Source organism: Phalaenopsis equestris, unplaced genomic scaffold, assembly GCF_001263595.1.
Source record: "Phalaenopsis equestris unplaced genomic scaffold, ASM126359v1 Scaffold000175, whole genome shotgun sequence".
Classification (NCBI taxonomy): Eukaryota; Viridiplantae; Streptophyta; class Magnoliopsida; order Asparagales; family Orchidaceae; genus Phalaenopsis; species Phalaenopsis equestris.
In genome coordinates, this window is record NW_018164617.1 from 104,296 (window position 1) to 120,858 (window position 16,563).

Sequence of the window (16,563 nt, forward strand, 5' to 3'; positions counted from 1 at the left end):
CTTCAATTTAGACATACAAACAACATAATTCTTATGTATTACATATCTAGCACCATAAACTTCAATTTTTATATAGAAACTACACAATTTTTATGTATTACATATCTGAAACCGAAACTTCAATTTTTACAAAAATAAAAATAAAAAAAATAAAATCCAAAAATCTCAGGAAAGGAACACGCAAGAGAGAAGAAAACTTTATCTAAAGATCGGAGATGAGGAATGCTCGATGGTTGGATGTTTTGTGAAGAAGGAAGGTCGTCGGAGTTGCCAGAGCCCTAAGCAATAGAATAGTAAAAGAGGTGAATGAGGCTTTGTTGTGCGGGATTAGAATTTTAGGGCACATGTATCGACTTTGCGTCAAACCAAGGCTGATGCAAAATCTTTGGAGTCGGCCTTACTGAACCTTCAATGCTATCAAGTGATTGTATTGTGTTGACAAAATGTCGACGCGAAGCGCGAAGCATGTAGTTTGCGTCACACACATGGTCGACGCAAAGTTCCCCGCAAATATTTACTGTCAATAGTTTTCAACACAAAGCAGTTGCTAATCAATTTCTCCGTAAAGTGGACATAATTCTTTTGTTATAATTTGTGTCAAAATTTTTTACGCTAAAACTGACTCTAATTAGCCCAATTTTCTGTAGTGTACCATGGCAATTTGACATGAAATATTAGATGTAACTCCAAGATTTTGGAGTGAAGATGGATTTATTGGATTATAAAGGTCGTATTGATTCAGATGATTTTATTGAATGACTTAAAACAAGACATTATTGAGTAAAAAGAAATTCTCCAGGACAAGTGACTTAAATTGGTATCAAGTTTTTGAAGAATACTTTTTTGTGAGAGGAGAACCTGAAGTATATTCAACAGTGAGAAGAAAAGAGTAAGATCACCACCTTGTCAAGAGATGGTAGGGAGATGCATCATAAATAACTTCTCCTAATTACGGACATGACATGTTCATAAAATTTCATAATTTACTCCAGAGAGACTCTTCTGTGAAGGAATACACAGCTGATTTTGATCAACTCATGCTAAAATATGAGATGATGGAATCAGAGGAGCACACAATGACGAGATATCCTGGAGCACTAAAACCGACTATCAGTAATGTGTTGTAATAGCAATATTATTAGTACGTATTCTATGTATATACCTTTGCTCCTCTTTTGTCAAGAATTATACAACTGATTTCGATCAACTCATGCTAAAATATGAGATGGTGGAACCGAAGGAGCACACAATGACAAGATATCTTGGAGGAATAAAGCCAACTATCAGTAATGTGTTGTAATTGTAGTCGCATTTGTTCCTACTCTATGGTTATACCTTAGCTCTGAAAGTGGAGAAACGTCACAAGGTGACCGACACACCTTACAAGCAGAGTTTAATCCAAGGATTAGACAACAATTGCACATCTAGTGGAGCATCCAAGCCAAATCAGCCTGAGGAAAAACAATCCAAAGTGGAGAAAATATGGAGCCCAAATACACTCCAAAATCTATCCCAATCAGGAAGTGCTTCGAGTATCACAGTTTTGGATACATTACATCAGATTGTTCAAGCTGGAGAATGATATATTTTATTGAGCACTGAGCAATTGAAGAAAACTGTCATTGCAAGGTCTGAAGCCCCAGATGCGAAACGTGGAGAGTTGCGTTAGGTAGTCGACAACCAACATAATTTTTTTGTCAAAAATCATGACATGAATTCTTTAAATCATAGTGTAAATTCTAAGGTATCCTATTGAAACGATGTGTTTTATGACCTGAAATGGTGAAAAGTGTGCAAGGGTTGTTATACTGACATCCAGGTGTAGTGTTAAATAAACAAGTGTTTCCATATTATGAACAGATGCAGACAAATAAGTTAGTCCATAAAACTAATATTAATATATGATCTTGGAATATAAGTACCTCACATGTAAATTAATGAAATTAATAAATACTATTCATAAGAAGATAAATATCTTATGCATTTAAGGAATTAAATGAGTTGGAGAAAAGAATAAGGAGATCGATAGCTTAAATTTTAAATTTTGGTAGTCAGGTTGGAGTCACACTAGAAATGACAGTGTTATCATAGATAAGAGTTTGAAAGATAAAATTGTAAAAATTAATATAATTGAAGATATAATATAGCCCTAAAGATTGTTGTTGAGAAAGATTTTTAATGTTATAAGTGTTTATACTCCTCAAGTAGGTTTAAATATAGTTAAAAAAAAAAATTTGCAAAGACCTACAAGAATTAATGTAGATGATATCTCTTGAAGAAATAATTTTTTATTGGAGAACATTTAAATGGACATGTTGTTAGAGTGATAGAAGATTTTAGAAATATTCATGGTAGCTATGGTTTTGGAGTGATTAATGCAAAATGTAAAACCATATTAGATTTTACTTTAGCTTATGATTTTATTATTGTTAACACTTTATTTAAGGAAAAAGGATGAACATATTATTATTTATAAGAATGAATCAATAAAACACTAATTGATTATTTTTTTATCAGAAAAAAGAGTTCGTCAAGAATGTAAAAATTGTAAGGTCTTTTGAAGTAAAAATTTAAGTACTCCCCATCGAGTATTAGTTCTAGATTTTAAGATGAAGAGTTGTAAGAAAGAGAATATAATAAAACATTGTCATATAATTAGAAGATGTCACCTAAAAGACTCATAAAATTATTTTTGTGAGCAAACTCCAGGATTTCAACATTTGGAATATTCATGAAGAAGCTAGTTTTATGTGAGATAAAGTAATAAGTGACAAAAGTTGTTCTTGAAAAATCAGAAGGAAAAATTTTTATAAATAAGAATATTTGGTTGTGAAATAATATTGTGCAAGGAAAGATAGAATATAAGATGTATTTTTATAAAATTTGACTAAAATGTAAAGAGTAGAGAGCTGGGAAAATTATATGGTGGCCCATCGGGAGTCTAAGAGAATAATTTGTAACGCTAAGAATTTTGCTTATAGTGATTTTTATAATAGATTACACTAAAGAATGTGAAAATTATATGTATAAACTAGCCAAACAAAGAGAAAATAAAAGTAAATATTTAATTCACGTAAAGTGTATTAAAAATGAAAATGAAAATGTACTTTTCTTACTGAAAGATATTTAACATAAATCAGTGAGCTATTTTAATAAACTTTTCAAAGAAGTTTTTGAAAATATGAGTGTCCTTAGTGATCTTAATTTTATTAATTATAATAGAAATTTTTATTTTTACAGTCGCATTAGTAAAAAAAAAGTTGAGGGAATTTAAAGAAACCCCTTCTGTATGACATGATAATATCCTTATTAAAGTTATAAAAAGTTGAGGGAATTTAAAGAAAACCCTTCTGTATGACATGATAATATCCTTATTAAAGTGTAGAAATATCTAGGAGATTTGATAGTTTTTTGGCTTACTAAACTCTTTAATATTTTTTAAAAATCTAAAAAGATCCCCGAGGAGTAGAGGAATAGTTTTTTTGTCCCCATTTTAAGAATAAATGAAATGCACAAGTGTGTGCAAATTGTAGAGAAATTAAGTTAATTTGTCATTCTTTAAAATTATGGGAGAGGGTAGTCAAACATAGGTTAACATGTGATACAAGTATTTCTCATTATTAGTATCAAGTCTACTATGAAAGCTATACATTTATTGAAAGGTCTGATGGAGAAGTGTAGGGAGTAAGGAGGATCTACATAAGGTTTTTATTAATTTATAAAAAACTTACGATAAGGTTTCAAGAGAAGCTCTTTGTAGAGTTCTAGAAAAGAATGGTGTTAATATGACTTATATTCAAGTCATTAAAGAAATGTATAGTAGAGCTGATACTTGTGTTCGAAAAGGAGTATTGACCAAGTATTTTTTTATTTTAGTTGGATTACATCAGAGATCGACTTTAAGAACATTTCTTTTTTTGTTTTAATTATGGATGCTCTTACATGGCATGTACAAGAGGATGTACCTTGGTCTATGTTTTTTGCTTATGATATCCTTGTGTATAATACTAGAGAAGGAATTCAGAAAAAAACTTGATATATGGAGGTCTACATTGGATTCTAAAGGCTTTTGTTTGAGTAGATCTAAAATTGAATGCATAGAATATAATTTTAGTAGTAGTAGTTCTAATAGTAAAGTTGCAACTTTGGATGATCAAATCATTAAAAGGTGTGAATGTTTTAGATATCTCGAGTGTTTTGTTCAAAGTGATGGTGATATAAATGAGGGTGTTATTAGTAGAATTCAAGTTGGTTTGTTGGTTGAAATGGAGGAATGCATCGGGCTTATTGTGTGATAAAAACGTACTGCTTTGATTTAAAAGAAAATTTTATAAGATGGTGGTAAGACCTGCATTGCCCTATGGCGCAGAATGTTGGCCTTTAAAATATAAGCATAAAACAAAGTTAAGTGTTCCTGAAATGAAAATGCTTAGCTGGATGAGCAGCTTGATACTTAGAGATTAAATACGAAACGAATCTATCCCTGAAAGGGTTGGTGTAGCTCTAGTTCTAGACAAGATTAGAGAGAATCTTTTTAGATAGTTTGGTCACATTAAATGTCAACCATCTGATGATCCAGTTAGAAGAATAAATGTTTTAGATTCAACTTATGTTATGAAAGGCAAAAGTAGACCTAAAAAGACTTGGGCATATTGTATAAAAATATCTTAATCTATTAGAATTAAATGAAAATACGACACTCAATAGTACACATTAGAGAAAATGATTCATTTAGTTGACCCCACTTCATGGGATAAAGGCTTGTTGTTGTTGTTGTGAATGAGCAATTGAAGAAATTGACATTGACACATAAGAAGATGATGTTATAGAGGTGTATCTGCTTCCCGCCGATGAAAAAGATTTGCTAGTGATTTAAGTTGAGCCCATAAGAAAAACTCTTGCTTGACTATTAGAAGATAGTGTGTCCCAATGGTTGATACTAGAAAAGGGGCAATCCTTGTTAAGAGATTTATCGGATATCTTGACTAACAATTTATCTCTTGGGTGGCTACCACCAATAGAGGTTCAACATGTCATTCACCTCATTCTAGGATATTTTTCTGCCTAACCAACTCGCCTATGTGATACAAAAAACCAATTATGTGAAGTTACAAAAATATGTTACACACTTAGTTGTTAAATGCTTGGTTCATGAGATTAATATCCCAGATGTAGCTCTAGTTTTGATTGTGCCAGAGAATGATTGACTATTTGTTCTATTAGAATAGAATTTGGAATGACTTATGTGGTTTAGAGTTGTCTAGCATGGACATGAGCTTAATTTTTATAGTGTAATTGTCTCAAACATAACAATATAATGGTTTTGTCTTGATTTTAGTGGACCATATAACATGACAATAGACATATCACATATTACATATTTATACTTTAAAGAAGTAGCTCAACTTCATGGTATACCTAGGAGCATTATGCAGACAGATATGCGAAAGTTTTTGGCATATTTTGGAGGACTTTATTGGGTATGATAGGCACAAAGATTTAATTTAGTTCAACAATGCAGCCATAGATAAATGGTTAGAAACGAGGGCTGACCTGCGATTTTGGAAATCCCGTTAGCCGCTTTTTGGGAATGAACGATCGATAGTGGGATTCAGGTTTTTCCAAAGAAGAAGAAAACACCTCTCCTACTCTGGAAGATTGATTCTGAAGCATTTGGCGGGGACCGCGTGATCCCGCATGATGTGGAATCAAGCCCGCGAATGTTGGATTTCGCAGGATAGTTGGACATCCTATGACCACAGACAATGGTGTTGTCAAAATTTTTAAATTTCAGCCCAAATTTTCTTCTTTTTTCTAATTTATTTTCTATTTTCTTATTTTTAATTGGGTATTTTTTTATGATATTATTTATATGTTTTATTATTATTTTTTTTTGGAAGACTTGGCTTTTTTGTGTTTCAGAGATTATATCTTTAATTTTCTATCATTAGAAGTGATGTATCATTTTCCTTTTGCAAGTGGTGCATTTGTAACTTGTGCAGGAACATGTGTTGAACATTCTCGACATCCGTGTCATGTCGTTTGTGGTTCTCTTTGTTGTTTTCTACCAGGATAGGCCCGTCTGAATGCTCTCAAACTCACATATTATGATTATCTCGCTGTTTCACAACCACCTCTCCGCTAAATTCCCTTTCAAAAGCACCTTATAGGAGCCCTAGAACGGTTTCATGCTTGGAAGCTCTTAACATAAAAAGTGTTACGAGTTGGTAAATTAGTGATTGCTTTTATCTTTGTTGAGCGGGTTGAAGGACATAAAATGAAACAACAAAAGCTTCAAGAAAAGTCACTTGCTAAAAAAGAAACACTTATTCAAATTGTGATATAGTTTCCTCACTCAGTTTTTTTTTTTCATTAATCTTAAATGTTTCATAGTGTTCTCATTATTGCCAAAGATTATTTTATTTAGAAATTTAGTTGGAAAGCTTAAGTACAATATTTTTTTAATCTCAATGAATGTGTTTAGCCAAGTAGATGAATTAAAGGCATCATTAACCATTCATATAATTTTAATAGAATAAAAATTTTAATCGTTTATTTTTGTAAAAAAATGAAAGCAATTTTTAACTCATTTTTAGACCTTGCACTAATTTGATGCCATCTAATCTTTAGTAAATTTTGGAAAAATTTTTGGTGCTATACATTAATTTAAGCATATCATTTAATGTTTGAGGCTAATTTTGATGAATATTTTATTAAGGGCTTAGTTATCTACACATATTTTCATTGCATCATCGTTCTTAGGAGTCAACAAGGTTAGGTTATGTAAAAGATTGAAAGCAATTTTTAACTCATTTTTAAACCATGAACTAATTTGATGCCATCTAATCTTTAGTAAATTTTGGAAAAATTTTGGTGCTATACATTAATTCAAGCATATCTTAATGTTTGAGGCTAATTTTGATGAATATTTTATTGAGGGCTTAGTTATCTACTCATATTTTGATTGCTTCATTGTTCTTAGGAGTCAACAAGGTTAGGTTAAACATACTAGCGTCAAAGCGAAACATGTAGTGATAATGTAAGGGCGTTTTTCTCATGTAGGAGATTCTGTAAAATGAGAAGGGAAGAAGTCTAGTGAGATAAGACCCCCCGCAAATGTTGTTTTAACGTCTGTAAAATAATCATGAGAAGTCATGCCATCAAGGTAAATTTAAAATCAAATAGGGAATTTAAGAATAATTATTCTCTCAATGAGAGTATATTTCTTAAGATTAATTACAATTGAAGACACCTCCAAAGATATGAAATATATGCTAAAAATTTTGATCTTCTTGCATGCTTAAGCAGTCATGTAGAAAAAGCTTTGCTAAATTTGCCCTCAATGTTGATTACTTTGAATAACAAAGCAAGTTAATTTCAGATTATTATGAATTTTAGACAATTCATAGGTCTATTTCTTGGTGGAGCACACACCCAAAACAACAAGAGATCTCAAGTAATTATAGGTTGATAAATTTATGCTAGGTACTATAATAGTGGAGTCCTCTACAGGATTGCATATAAATTTTATAGAATAGAAAGTAACATGGAAAGAAATTCTTGCTTTCAAAATAAAGTACGAATGTTTCTGATATGATAAATTGAAAAGGTAAATCTTACATTTGTTATCCAATTAGGACTTTTGAGAGGATATATGTTAATTGGGTAAGGTCTTTTTCAGTTTATTTTGGTGATCGAGAGATATTTTGCATTAAGGGATTTATGTAGCGTTGAATGAAAGTATTCGAGTTTAGTGGACAAAGTAACTTTGCCAAGAGCTATTGTGGAGCTGTTGTATGGGAGAGAAGAAGAGACTAGAGGTAACTTAGAGGTGGAATAGTGTTTACAGGAAGGCTAAAAATTGAGGGCTTCCGAATTTCGGTTTTAATTTTTAGATGATGAGAACCAGAACTAGTCTCGCTTCTAGGGTCTGATGTGTGTGTAGAGAGATATAGAGGCATCAAATGTTAGGAGTTGAGAAGCGATAGTAAACGAGTCCTCACTACATGCCTTCAGCTAAAACTGACCAAGCCATCCAAGCAAGTAGAGGTTTCAAATTGAAATAAGCAAAAATATTAATTTATTATTAAATAATCAAGTCCAATTAAAATTATCTCTCGAATATAAGTCCCTTAATAATATCTTAATTCAAAATATAAAATGAAAGGGAGGGAGCGGCCAACCATATAGTTCTAATACTCCTTCAATTGTCGGATGAGCGTATCCAGAAACTTGACTTTTATTGATAGCTTAAAGAGGAGAGGAGGCCAACCAAACCTGATTTGAATTAGGGAAGCTGGCCAGTGCTATCCTGACCACCTTGCTTTAAAGTTTCACCTTGTAATTGAATTATTTAATTACTTGATTCATGCAAGTTGGTGTGTCATAGTTTGTGATCTTTTCAAAAGCTTATCAACCACTTGTTTTACATCACTTCTGTATCTTATTTTGATGATGGCCAATTTGTTACCAATTTTTCAAGGTTTTTCAAGCTTTAAATTCTATGGCCTAGAATATGGCTATTTATGATGAACTATTTGATACTATTACATGAATCTTGTTAGGTTTAATATATTTTTTACTTGTTTTGTGTGCTGGACATTTTGTAGAAATGCACGGTAATACTTAGCAACTGAGTGTCAATTTCTTCAGTATCTAAGCTTTTAATGAAATGATAGTGCCAGCTTATATACCACTTTTTTCCTCCTTTCATTTTATGTTACTGATGGTATCCTAAGTTGTCATCTACTCCGAAAAATTGTCCATGCAATTGGTAATTATTGTTGCCTCTTGAACGATGCTATTCTGAACTCTAATTTTAAAGATAATTATCGTGAATGCAAAAAAGGCATAACCTTTGATTTACATATTGTTGGTAAATTTCATGTGGCTGAAATTTGTTTTTATTTCTTATATTGAAATTTGCAGTTTTTATTTCAAACATTTTAAAGGCATGGTTATCTAAAATGCTAGTTTTTATTTTCTTTTGAATTGAATAAACTTGAAAGTTCTATATTCAATAATCTATATCATACAACTTACTTGGTGTTTTTTTCATTTTTTATTTTAAGCACTTGCTCCATTGAATGATTTAAAATTTGTATAAATTTTGTTGCATTATGCTTGCCAACATGTTTTGTTTTATTAATCATTGTTTTATGGGCTAATTTTTCTTTACATAAAAAAACACACTTCAAAAAACAAGTAATTTGATGTTTTACGCATTCTTGTAATCTTTGATGTCTAATGCAATCTAGTGGTACCTTATTTCAGGCATATAACCTTTATGGAGGTGACATTGAGATGGTTCGTGCCATATTGTGTGCTGGACTCTTTCCTAATGTCATTCAATGCAAGAGAAGAGGGAAGAGGACAGCATTCTACAGTAAAGATGTGGGAAAAGTGGAAATCCATCCATCTTCCGTCAATGCAAGGATCCACTCTTTTCCCCTGCCTTATATGGCTTATAGTGAAAAAGTTAAAACTACATCAATTTTTATTAGGGATTCAACAAATATTTCGGATTATGCTTTACTCCTCTTTGGTGGCAGCCTAATTCCTAGCAAAACTGGCGAGGGGATTGAAATGCTAGGAGGATACTTGCATTTCTCCGCCCCTAAGAGTGTGAGACAACTCATTCAGGTGAACGCATTTGCATTTCTTTTTATAATTTTTATGAATTTCTTTTATCATAACACATCAATCAAATCCACATGATTTTAGTTTGGCATTTGGTATTTTTCTCTGGCCATTTATTGATTAGGAGTTGCATTATTTGTTCTTTTAGAGGATAATTTCTTATTGTATTTGGCCTAGCTATCTAAAGTTAACTTTTCTCGGTACTATGTCTTGTTGCCAAGAAAGTGAAAACGAGACATGAAGAATAGCTATGAAATTAAAGATTTGGAAACCTAGATTAAGCTAGATGCATTCAAACTTAAGATTATAAGATTTTAGTTAAACATAAGAAATAATGTGCAAGAAAAGATAAATTATAAGAAGTTTTATAAAAAATGGTTTAAATGTAAAAGCTTAGAAAATTAGAAAAAAAGTATAAGGTGGCCTGTAGGGAGTCTAAGAGAACAATTTGTGACGCTAAGAATTATGCTTTCAGTGATCTTTATAATAGACTAGATACTAAGAAGATGAAAAAATATGTATAAACTAGCCAAACAAAGAAAAAATTAAAGTAAAGATTTAATTCAAGTAAAGCGCATTAAAGATGAAAATTAAAGAGCGTTTTCCTTGATGAAGATATTCAACATAGTTGAGTGAGCTATTTTTATAAACTTTTCAATGAAATATCTGAAAATATGATCGACCTTAGTTATCTTAATATCGTTAACGATAATAAAATATTTTATTTTTACCGTCGCATTAGTAAAAAAAGGCTCAAAAGGCTTTAAAGAAAATTAAAGGTGAAAAATCAGTAAGACCTGATGATATTCCAATTGAAGTGTGGAAATTTTTAGGAGATTTGAGAGTTTCTTGGCTTACGAAGCTATTAAATTTTTTTTTTAAAACTAAAAAGATGCCTGAGAGGTGGAGGAGAAGCTATTAAATTTTATTTTTAAAACTAAAAAGATGCCTGAGAGGTGGAGGAAGAGTATTTTGGTCCCATTTTTAAGAATAAAGGCGATAAGGAATCTTACCTTAAAATTATGGGAGAGGATAATTAAACATAGGTTAAGACGTGATGCAAAGATTTCTCATAATCAATTTTGAATTTATGTCTGGAGTTCTATTATGAAAGCTATACATTTATTGAGAGATTTGATGGAAAAGTACAGAGAGAGTAAGAATGATCTACATATGATTTTTATTGATTTATAAAAAGCGTATGATAAGGTTCCAATAGAAGTTCTTTGGAGAGTTTTAGAGAAAAAAAGAATTGATATGACTTATATTCAAGTAATTAAAGATATGTACACTAGAGTTATTACTTGTTTTCAACCAAAAGGAGGATTGACCAAGTATTTTCCTATTTCAGTTGGATTACATAAGGGGTCAACAAGGGATTACATAAGGGGTCAACTTTAAGCCCATATCTTTTTGCTTTAGTTATGGATGCTCTTACTGGACATTTACAAGAGGATGTATCTTGTTGTATGGTTTTTGCTTATGATACCCTTCTTGTGGATAATACTAGAGAAATAATTAAGGAAAAACTGGATTTATGTTGGTCTACGTTGGAGTCTAAAGGCCTTCATTTGTGTTAATCTCAAACTAAATTGATGTAATGTAATTTTAGTAATAGTAGCTCTAGTGGCAGAGTTGTAACTATGAGTGATCAAATCTTTAAAAGGTGTGAAAGTCTTAGATATCTCTGGTCTATTGCTCAAAGTGACAGTGATATAGATGGGGATGTTATTAGTAGAATTCGAGTTGGTTGGTTGAAATGGAGGAATGCATCAGGCTTATTATGTGATATAAATGTATAGCTTAGACTTGATGGAAAATTTTATAAGATGGTGGTGAGACCTGCAATGCTTATGGCACAGAATGTTAGCTTTAAAAGAGAAGCATAAAACAAAGTTTAGTGTTTCTTAGGTGGATTTATGGCTTGACACGTAGAGACAAAATATGAAATGAATATATCTATGATAGGGTTGGTGCAACTCCAGTGGTTGACAGGATTAGAGAGAGTCATCTTTGATGATTTGGTCAAATTAAACATCGACTATCTGATGATCCGATTAGGAGAGTAGATGCTTTAGATTCGACTTATGTTAAGAAAAACAGGGGTATACCTTAAAAGACTTGAGCATATTCTATAAAAAATGTTCTTAATTTATTAGATTTAATCATAGGACAAAATGGGGAAAAATGATTCATGTAGCCGACACCACTTTGTGGGATGAAGGCTTGTTCTTGTATGAAGATATGAGATTCATTTTGAAAATATACTAAAAATGGGATTTGAGAAAAATTTGTTTAGAAAATGCATGATGAATTACGTAGTGAAATATATAATATATTGATTCAAACAACTAAAGTCGAGTCAGTGCCAAAGATTTATTTAAGTATTTTCGTCCATTTAAGTTACTTTGTTGAAATATGGAGAGTTATGGGTGATATCACTATTTTGATTAATTAGTTCCTTAAGAAATTTTGAAGATTAAGAGGATGTCAATTTATTTAAAGAAGTATTTTTGTATCAATAGTTTTGAACAAAATTGATGATCAAGATTGTGCTAATTGTAGAAGATTGAAAGTTATAAATCTTACAATGAAAAGCCATATAAGAGTAATGAATTCAGAATGAGAAAAGTTGTGTTAGTTTCGTATAATCAATTTAGTTTCATCATTGGAAGTTGTACTATAGAATAATAGATAAAGGATTTCATTTTATGTTTATTGATTTTAATGAAGCATATGATCAAAGTATCATTAGAATTGATTTGATGCACATAAAGGCATAAAGAGTTGCGTCAAACTTATGTTAACGTTATTCATATATAAGTTTGATGGAGCTTTAATTAGTTTTAGAAGTTATTGTAGAGTGCCGAGGAGTTTTCAAATATGATAAATTCGAGTATAGTTCATCATTATGCAATTTTTTTTTTTTTTTTTTTTTTTTTGCTTTGATTATGAAGTTGGTTGCAACGGATTATTCAATGTGAGGTTCCTTTTTGTTCTTTTATGTATGCTTTTTAGGGATGATATAGTTCTAATTGGTAAGATATCTATCAAAATATATGTATTTTGAATAGTGCATAAAATATTTATAAGATAAGTGACTTAAATTTAGTAGAATAAAGATTGAGTAAATGATTTAAGTTGGTGTGATTGTAATAGTTATCATTTAACATTATTAGAAGAGTGCGAATTTTGGATCTGTTTAATGGAAGTATTTTTTTATTTATTATACAGAATAATGGAGATATATATGAGGATATGGCCAACAAAGTTAATACTAGATTAAAATTGAAAAGTGTTTTAAGAGTTATATTTGCTATAAGAGGATATCTTGGATACTTGAAAAGTAAATTTTAGGAAATTATTTAATTAGATAGTTCTTTCCATATGCATGTAAGTTTAGGTTTTAAAATTATCACTGATATCTAGGTTGAGAATGACAAAAGTAGAAATGTTTAGGCAAATTTGTGGTAATACCAAATAAAAAAATTATTTTATTAGATAAATGATTGAAGTAACATCTATTGAAGATAAATTAATTGAAAATTTTTTTTGTATGGCATGTGTAACAAAAGGTATAAAATTCACTTGTTTAATGCAAAAAGCAAAAAAGAATTGTGAATGAGAAGGGTTAGACTTAAGATTAGTCAGATGGAAGTTGTTCAAATAGTTTAACTTAAATAATACTCGATAAAAACAAATAAAAAAATGAGGATTTATGAAATCAAATAGTTGAGAAAAATTTGATGATAATGATAACAATGATTTATTAGTGTTGTGGTTGGAGTGATATTTAATGAAATTCTAGTAATTGAAAATAAGCTTTTGGTGGTTTGTGTAGCATAGTCTAAAAAAGTGCACGTATTAAATGAATTAATAAGATTAAGAAGGGGAGAGAGTAGACTTATGATATATAGTATAAAAGTTCAAAATGATTTATGGAGGTTGGACACCTTAGTGTTGAGATTATATTTACCACTATTTCGTTGTTAGAGCTAATTGTAATCTCAGTAAGTTGATAAGTCCGACAATCTCGGAAGGGTCCACATTAAAACCTTATGGAGAAATTACAAATTGTCATGTGGTTGCTAAATAGAAACCTTATAGTGCTCTTCGTGTGGTGAGAAAAATATTGTCCTATTTTATTGTTTTATTTTTGTAGGAATACTCCAGTGAATATTAATACTCTTCCTAGTGTTGTGGGAAAATTTGTTTAGGCTGTGTTGCCTCATGCATTGCATCACTCATATTTCTTGGCATTTTGGCTAGACCTAAAATACTTTCAGTGTACTCATGTTTGTGACATTAAAGTGTTGTCAAAAGTTTTCAAGGATAAAAAATGCATTTGACACAATTTTTTGAGGCATACATAGACAAACTTGCAAACAAAAAATGAATTAAAAGAAGGCATAGAATGCATGCATCAATTCAAAATATGAATCAAATTAAATGTAATGTAAGGATTTGCAGTTCCTTGCAAATAAAAAGAATTGAAATTAGGATTAGAAAAATTTTGAAATAAAATACATCTTTAAATGTAAATTTAACTCAAATTATGTCTCATATTAAAATGTGCAAAATTATTTTATTCTTTGAATTTCGTTTGCATTCATCCAAGCGATCTATGGTTGAGCACAAAAATTTAAATTGAGGAGTCTAAAATGAGGCATTTTTTTTGAATTACAACAAAGGTGAGTAAAACTAGATGAATATAAAAACTTTCTAGATAATAGATGCAGTAAAAGATTGGCAAAAAAATGCTAAATTTTTGGAAAATCATTAATATTTCTAAAAGAAAAGAAAACAAATCAGGAAAAATAAAATTAGCTTTAAAAATCATTGATTATTTCTCAATCTATATACAATGCCTCAAACTTTCCCAGGGACTAATTAGAAATGTACAAACCTATATTTGGCTTATACACTGTAAATACCAAAAATATTAATAACTCAATACAAATTAAGGTCTATATACCAGGAAAAATATTAAATTTGCTTTGATCCACTTATATGCATACGTTTGACAGAGCTAACCTGACTCACTTTATGACTATTTTATAAAATAAATAGAACAATACAAAATCTATTTTGTGCTAGTCAATGTGGCTTCCACCCACCCCACCCCCTACCTTGATTATTATTTTTGATATTCAACTAAATAAAAATTGTAAAACCGTTGGTGTATCAAACTCTTCAAGTAAATAAAACTCTTGTAAAATCAGGCAAGAAGAATTCAATGCTCTCAAAGCCTCATTATGCGAAAGTAAAAGAATAACCAGTTTACCTGTTTAAAGTCGAGTTGAATAATGATAGCTGACCTTAACATGCATGAAAGTGGTCGAGTTGATGACCTTGTGGGATGGTCCCTACATAATGTCGAAACCTTAACATGCATGAAAGTGGTCGAGTTGATGACAACATTTATCATAAACAAGTCAAAAGATGACCTTGTGGGATGGTCCCTACATAATGTCGAACTTGGTGTTTTATAACTTTTCTAATTCGACGTGGTACGACAATATGAACTAAAGTGATTTTCCAACGATATAATAAGCCTATGGATGGATCAAATTTCTTAACCCTGTTTGGTTGAACATTAAATTGTATGGTTTGTTATCTTTATAGTAGGCATGGTCATTGTACAACATAATCAAAGGGGTGTCTAATAGATTGCTTTTGAAGACGATACCAGGGCCCTCTAAGCTCAATGATGTGTTTAGTTGTCATAAATCATAGCTAAAAGCAATATTGATATAATCAAAGCTCCCAGCCACAAAAAACGTTTTGCTCCTTAATAATGGTTTAGTTATCAAAATCATAACCCTAGGGGATTTCATCAAAATAAAAATATACTCCTTAAATTTAAAGCCTTGTTTGTCCATTGGGGATTATCACCGTCAGGCACTTCTCAAATCCAAGATTATGCTGCAATAGATCAAAGCCCCATTACATAGTCTCGTGCCTCTAGTCCAAGATTATGCTGCAATTACTAGATCAAAGCCCCATTACATAGTCTCGTGCCTCTAAAGCCGTGCCTCAACAATTCAAATTCTAGCACCTAAAAATATTAAATGCAAAAAAATAAAATAAAAAATAAATAAAAACTTGAAGTTTTAACTAATAACTGACTTTTTCAGGCTTAAAGTAACTTTGTCTTCTTCATGTCAGTTCGTCAAAGATGATGAATTTGTAATGTGGTATTTAAAGGGAACATGGTTTAAGTAGGTATTAAATACTCCAGATAAAAGACGCTAAGGAGCAAAATGAAATTATAATCACTTTTGGGAAACAAAATTTCTCATAGTTAAGCTGGCCACTCTCTTCATGTTGAATTTTTAAGTGATTATTATATTATGCCCTTATAGTAATTTCTATACTTGCTTAAATGTCTTGACATAACAGAGATTGAGAGGAGAACTTGACAGCCTTCTGCAACGGAAAATTGAATTCCCAGCCCTTGATATGTCTGTCGAAGGAAAAGGAGTTGTGGATGCTGCTATAGAATTGTTGCATAGTTGAAATGTTTACAATCTGGCATGTTTGTTAAATGAAGCTTTCATAGCTTGCCACCGTTAATTTTCCTGCCAAGTTGAGTAAAATACCTGTATTAATCATTCTTTGGTTGAGGGAGATATCACTATTTATTGAAAGAAAATCTGAAAATATTTTGTTTGTCAGAATCTGATGTTAGTTCCCTTACATACTGCAAAATCATATGCTGAACAATTTTTTTTCACTCCTGGAGATTGTTTGTTTAGTATTGTTAGAAATAATAATAATAATAATGCACTAAATATCATCGCTTAAAATTTGATTTTTGCGAGTATTGTCAAGTTTTCTTAGTTTTATTCGGCACAATTAGCTTTTATATTGGTAATTCATGTAGAGTTGTCAAAAAAGCTCGTTCGCGAACAGCTCGTGTTC

The 16,563-nt window shown here is 30.9% G+C and overlaps 1 protein-coding gene across 1 annotated transcript in view; it reads left to right on the forward strand.

The window, feature by feature from the left end:
• LOC110022243 (DExH-box ATP-dependent RNA helicase DExH1) overlaps positions 1-16,367 on the forward strand; it is a 76,892-nt gene extending 60,525 nt beyond the window's left edge. Inside the window, exons 15-16 of the mRNA XM_020721082.1 lie at positions 9,274-9,642; positions 16,042-16,367. Of these exons, the coding sequence (XP_020576741.1) occupies positions 9,274-9,642; positions 16,042-16,158 (486 nt within the window). The 3' untranslated portion in view covers positions 16,159-16,367. The remainder of the gene's footprint in view (positions 1-9,273; positions 9,643-16,041) is intronic.
• The last annotated feature ends 196 nt before the right edge of the window (positions 16,368-16,563 follow it).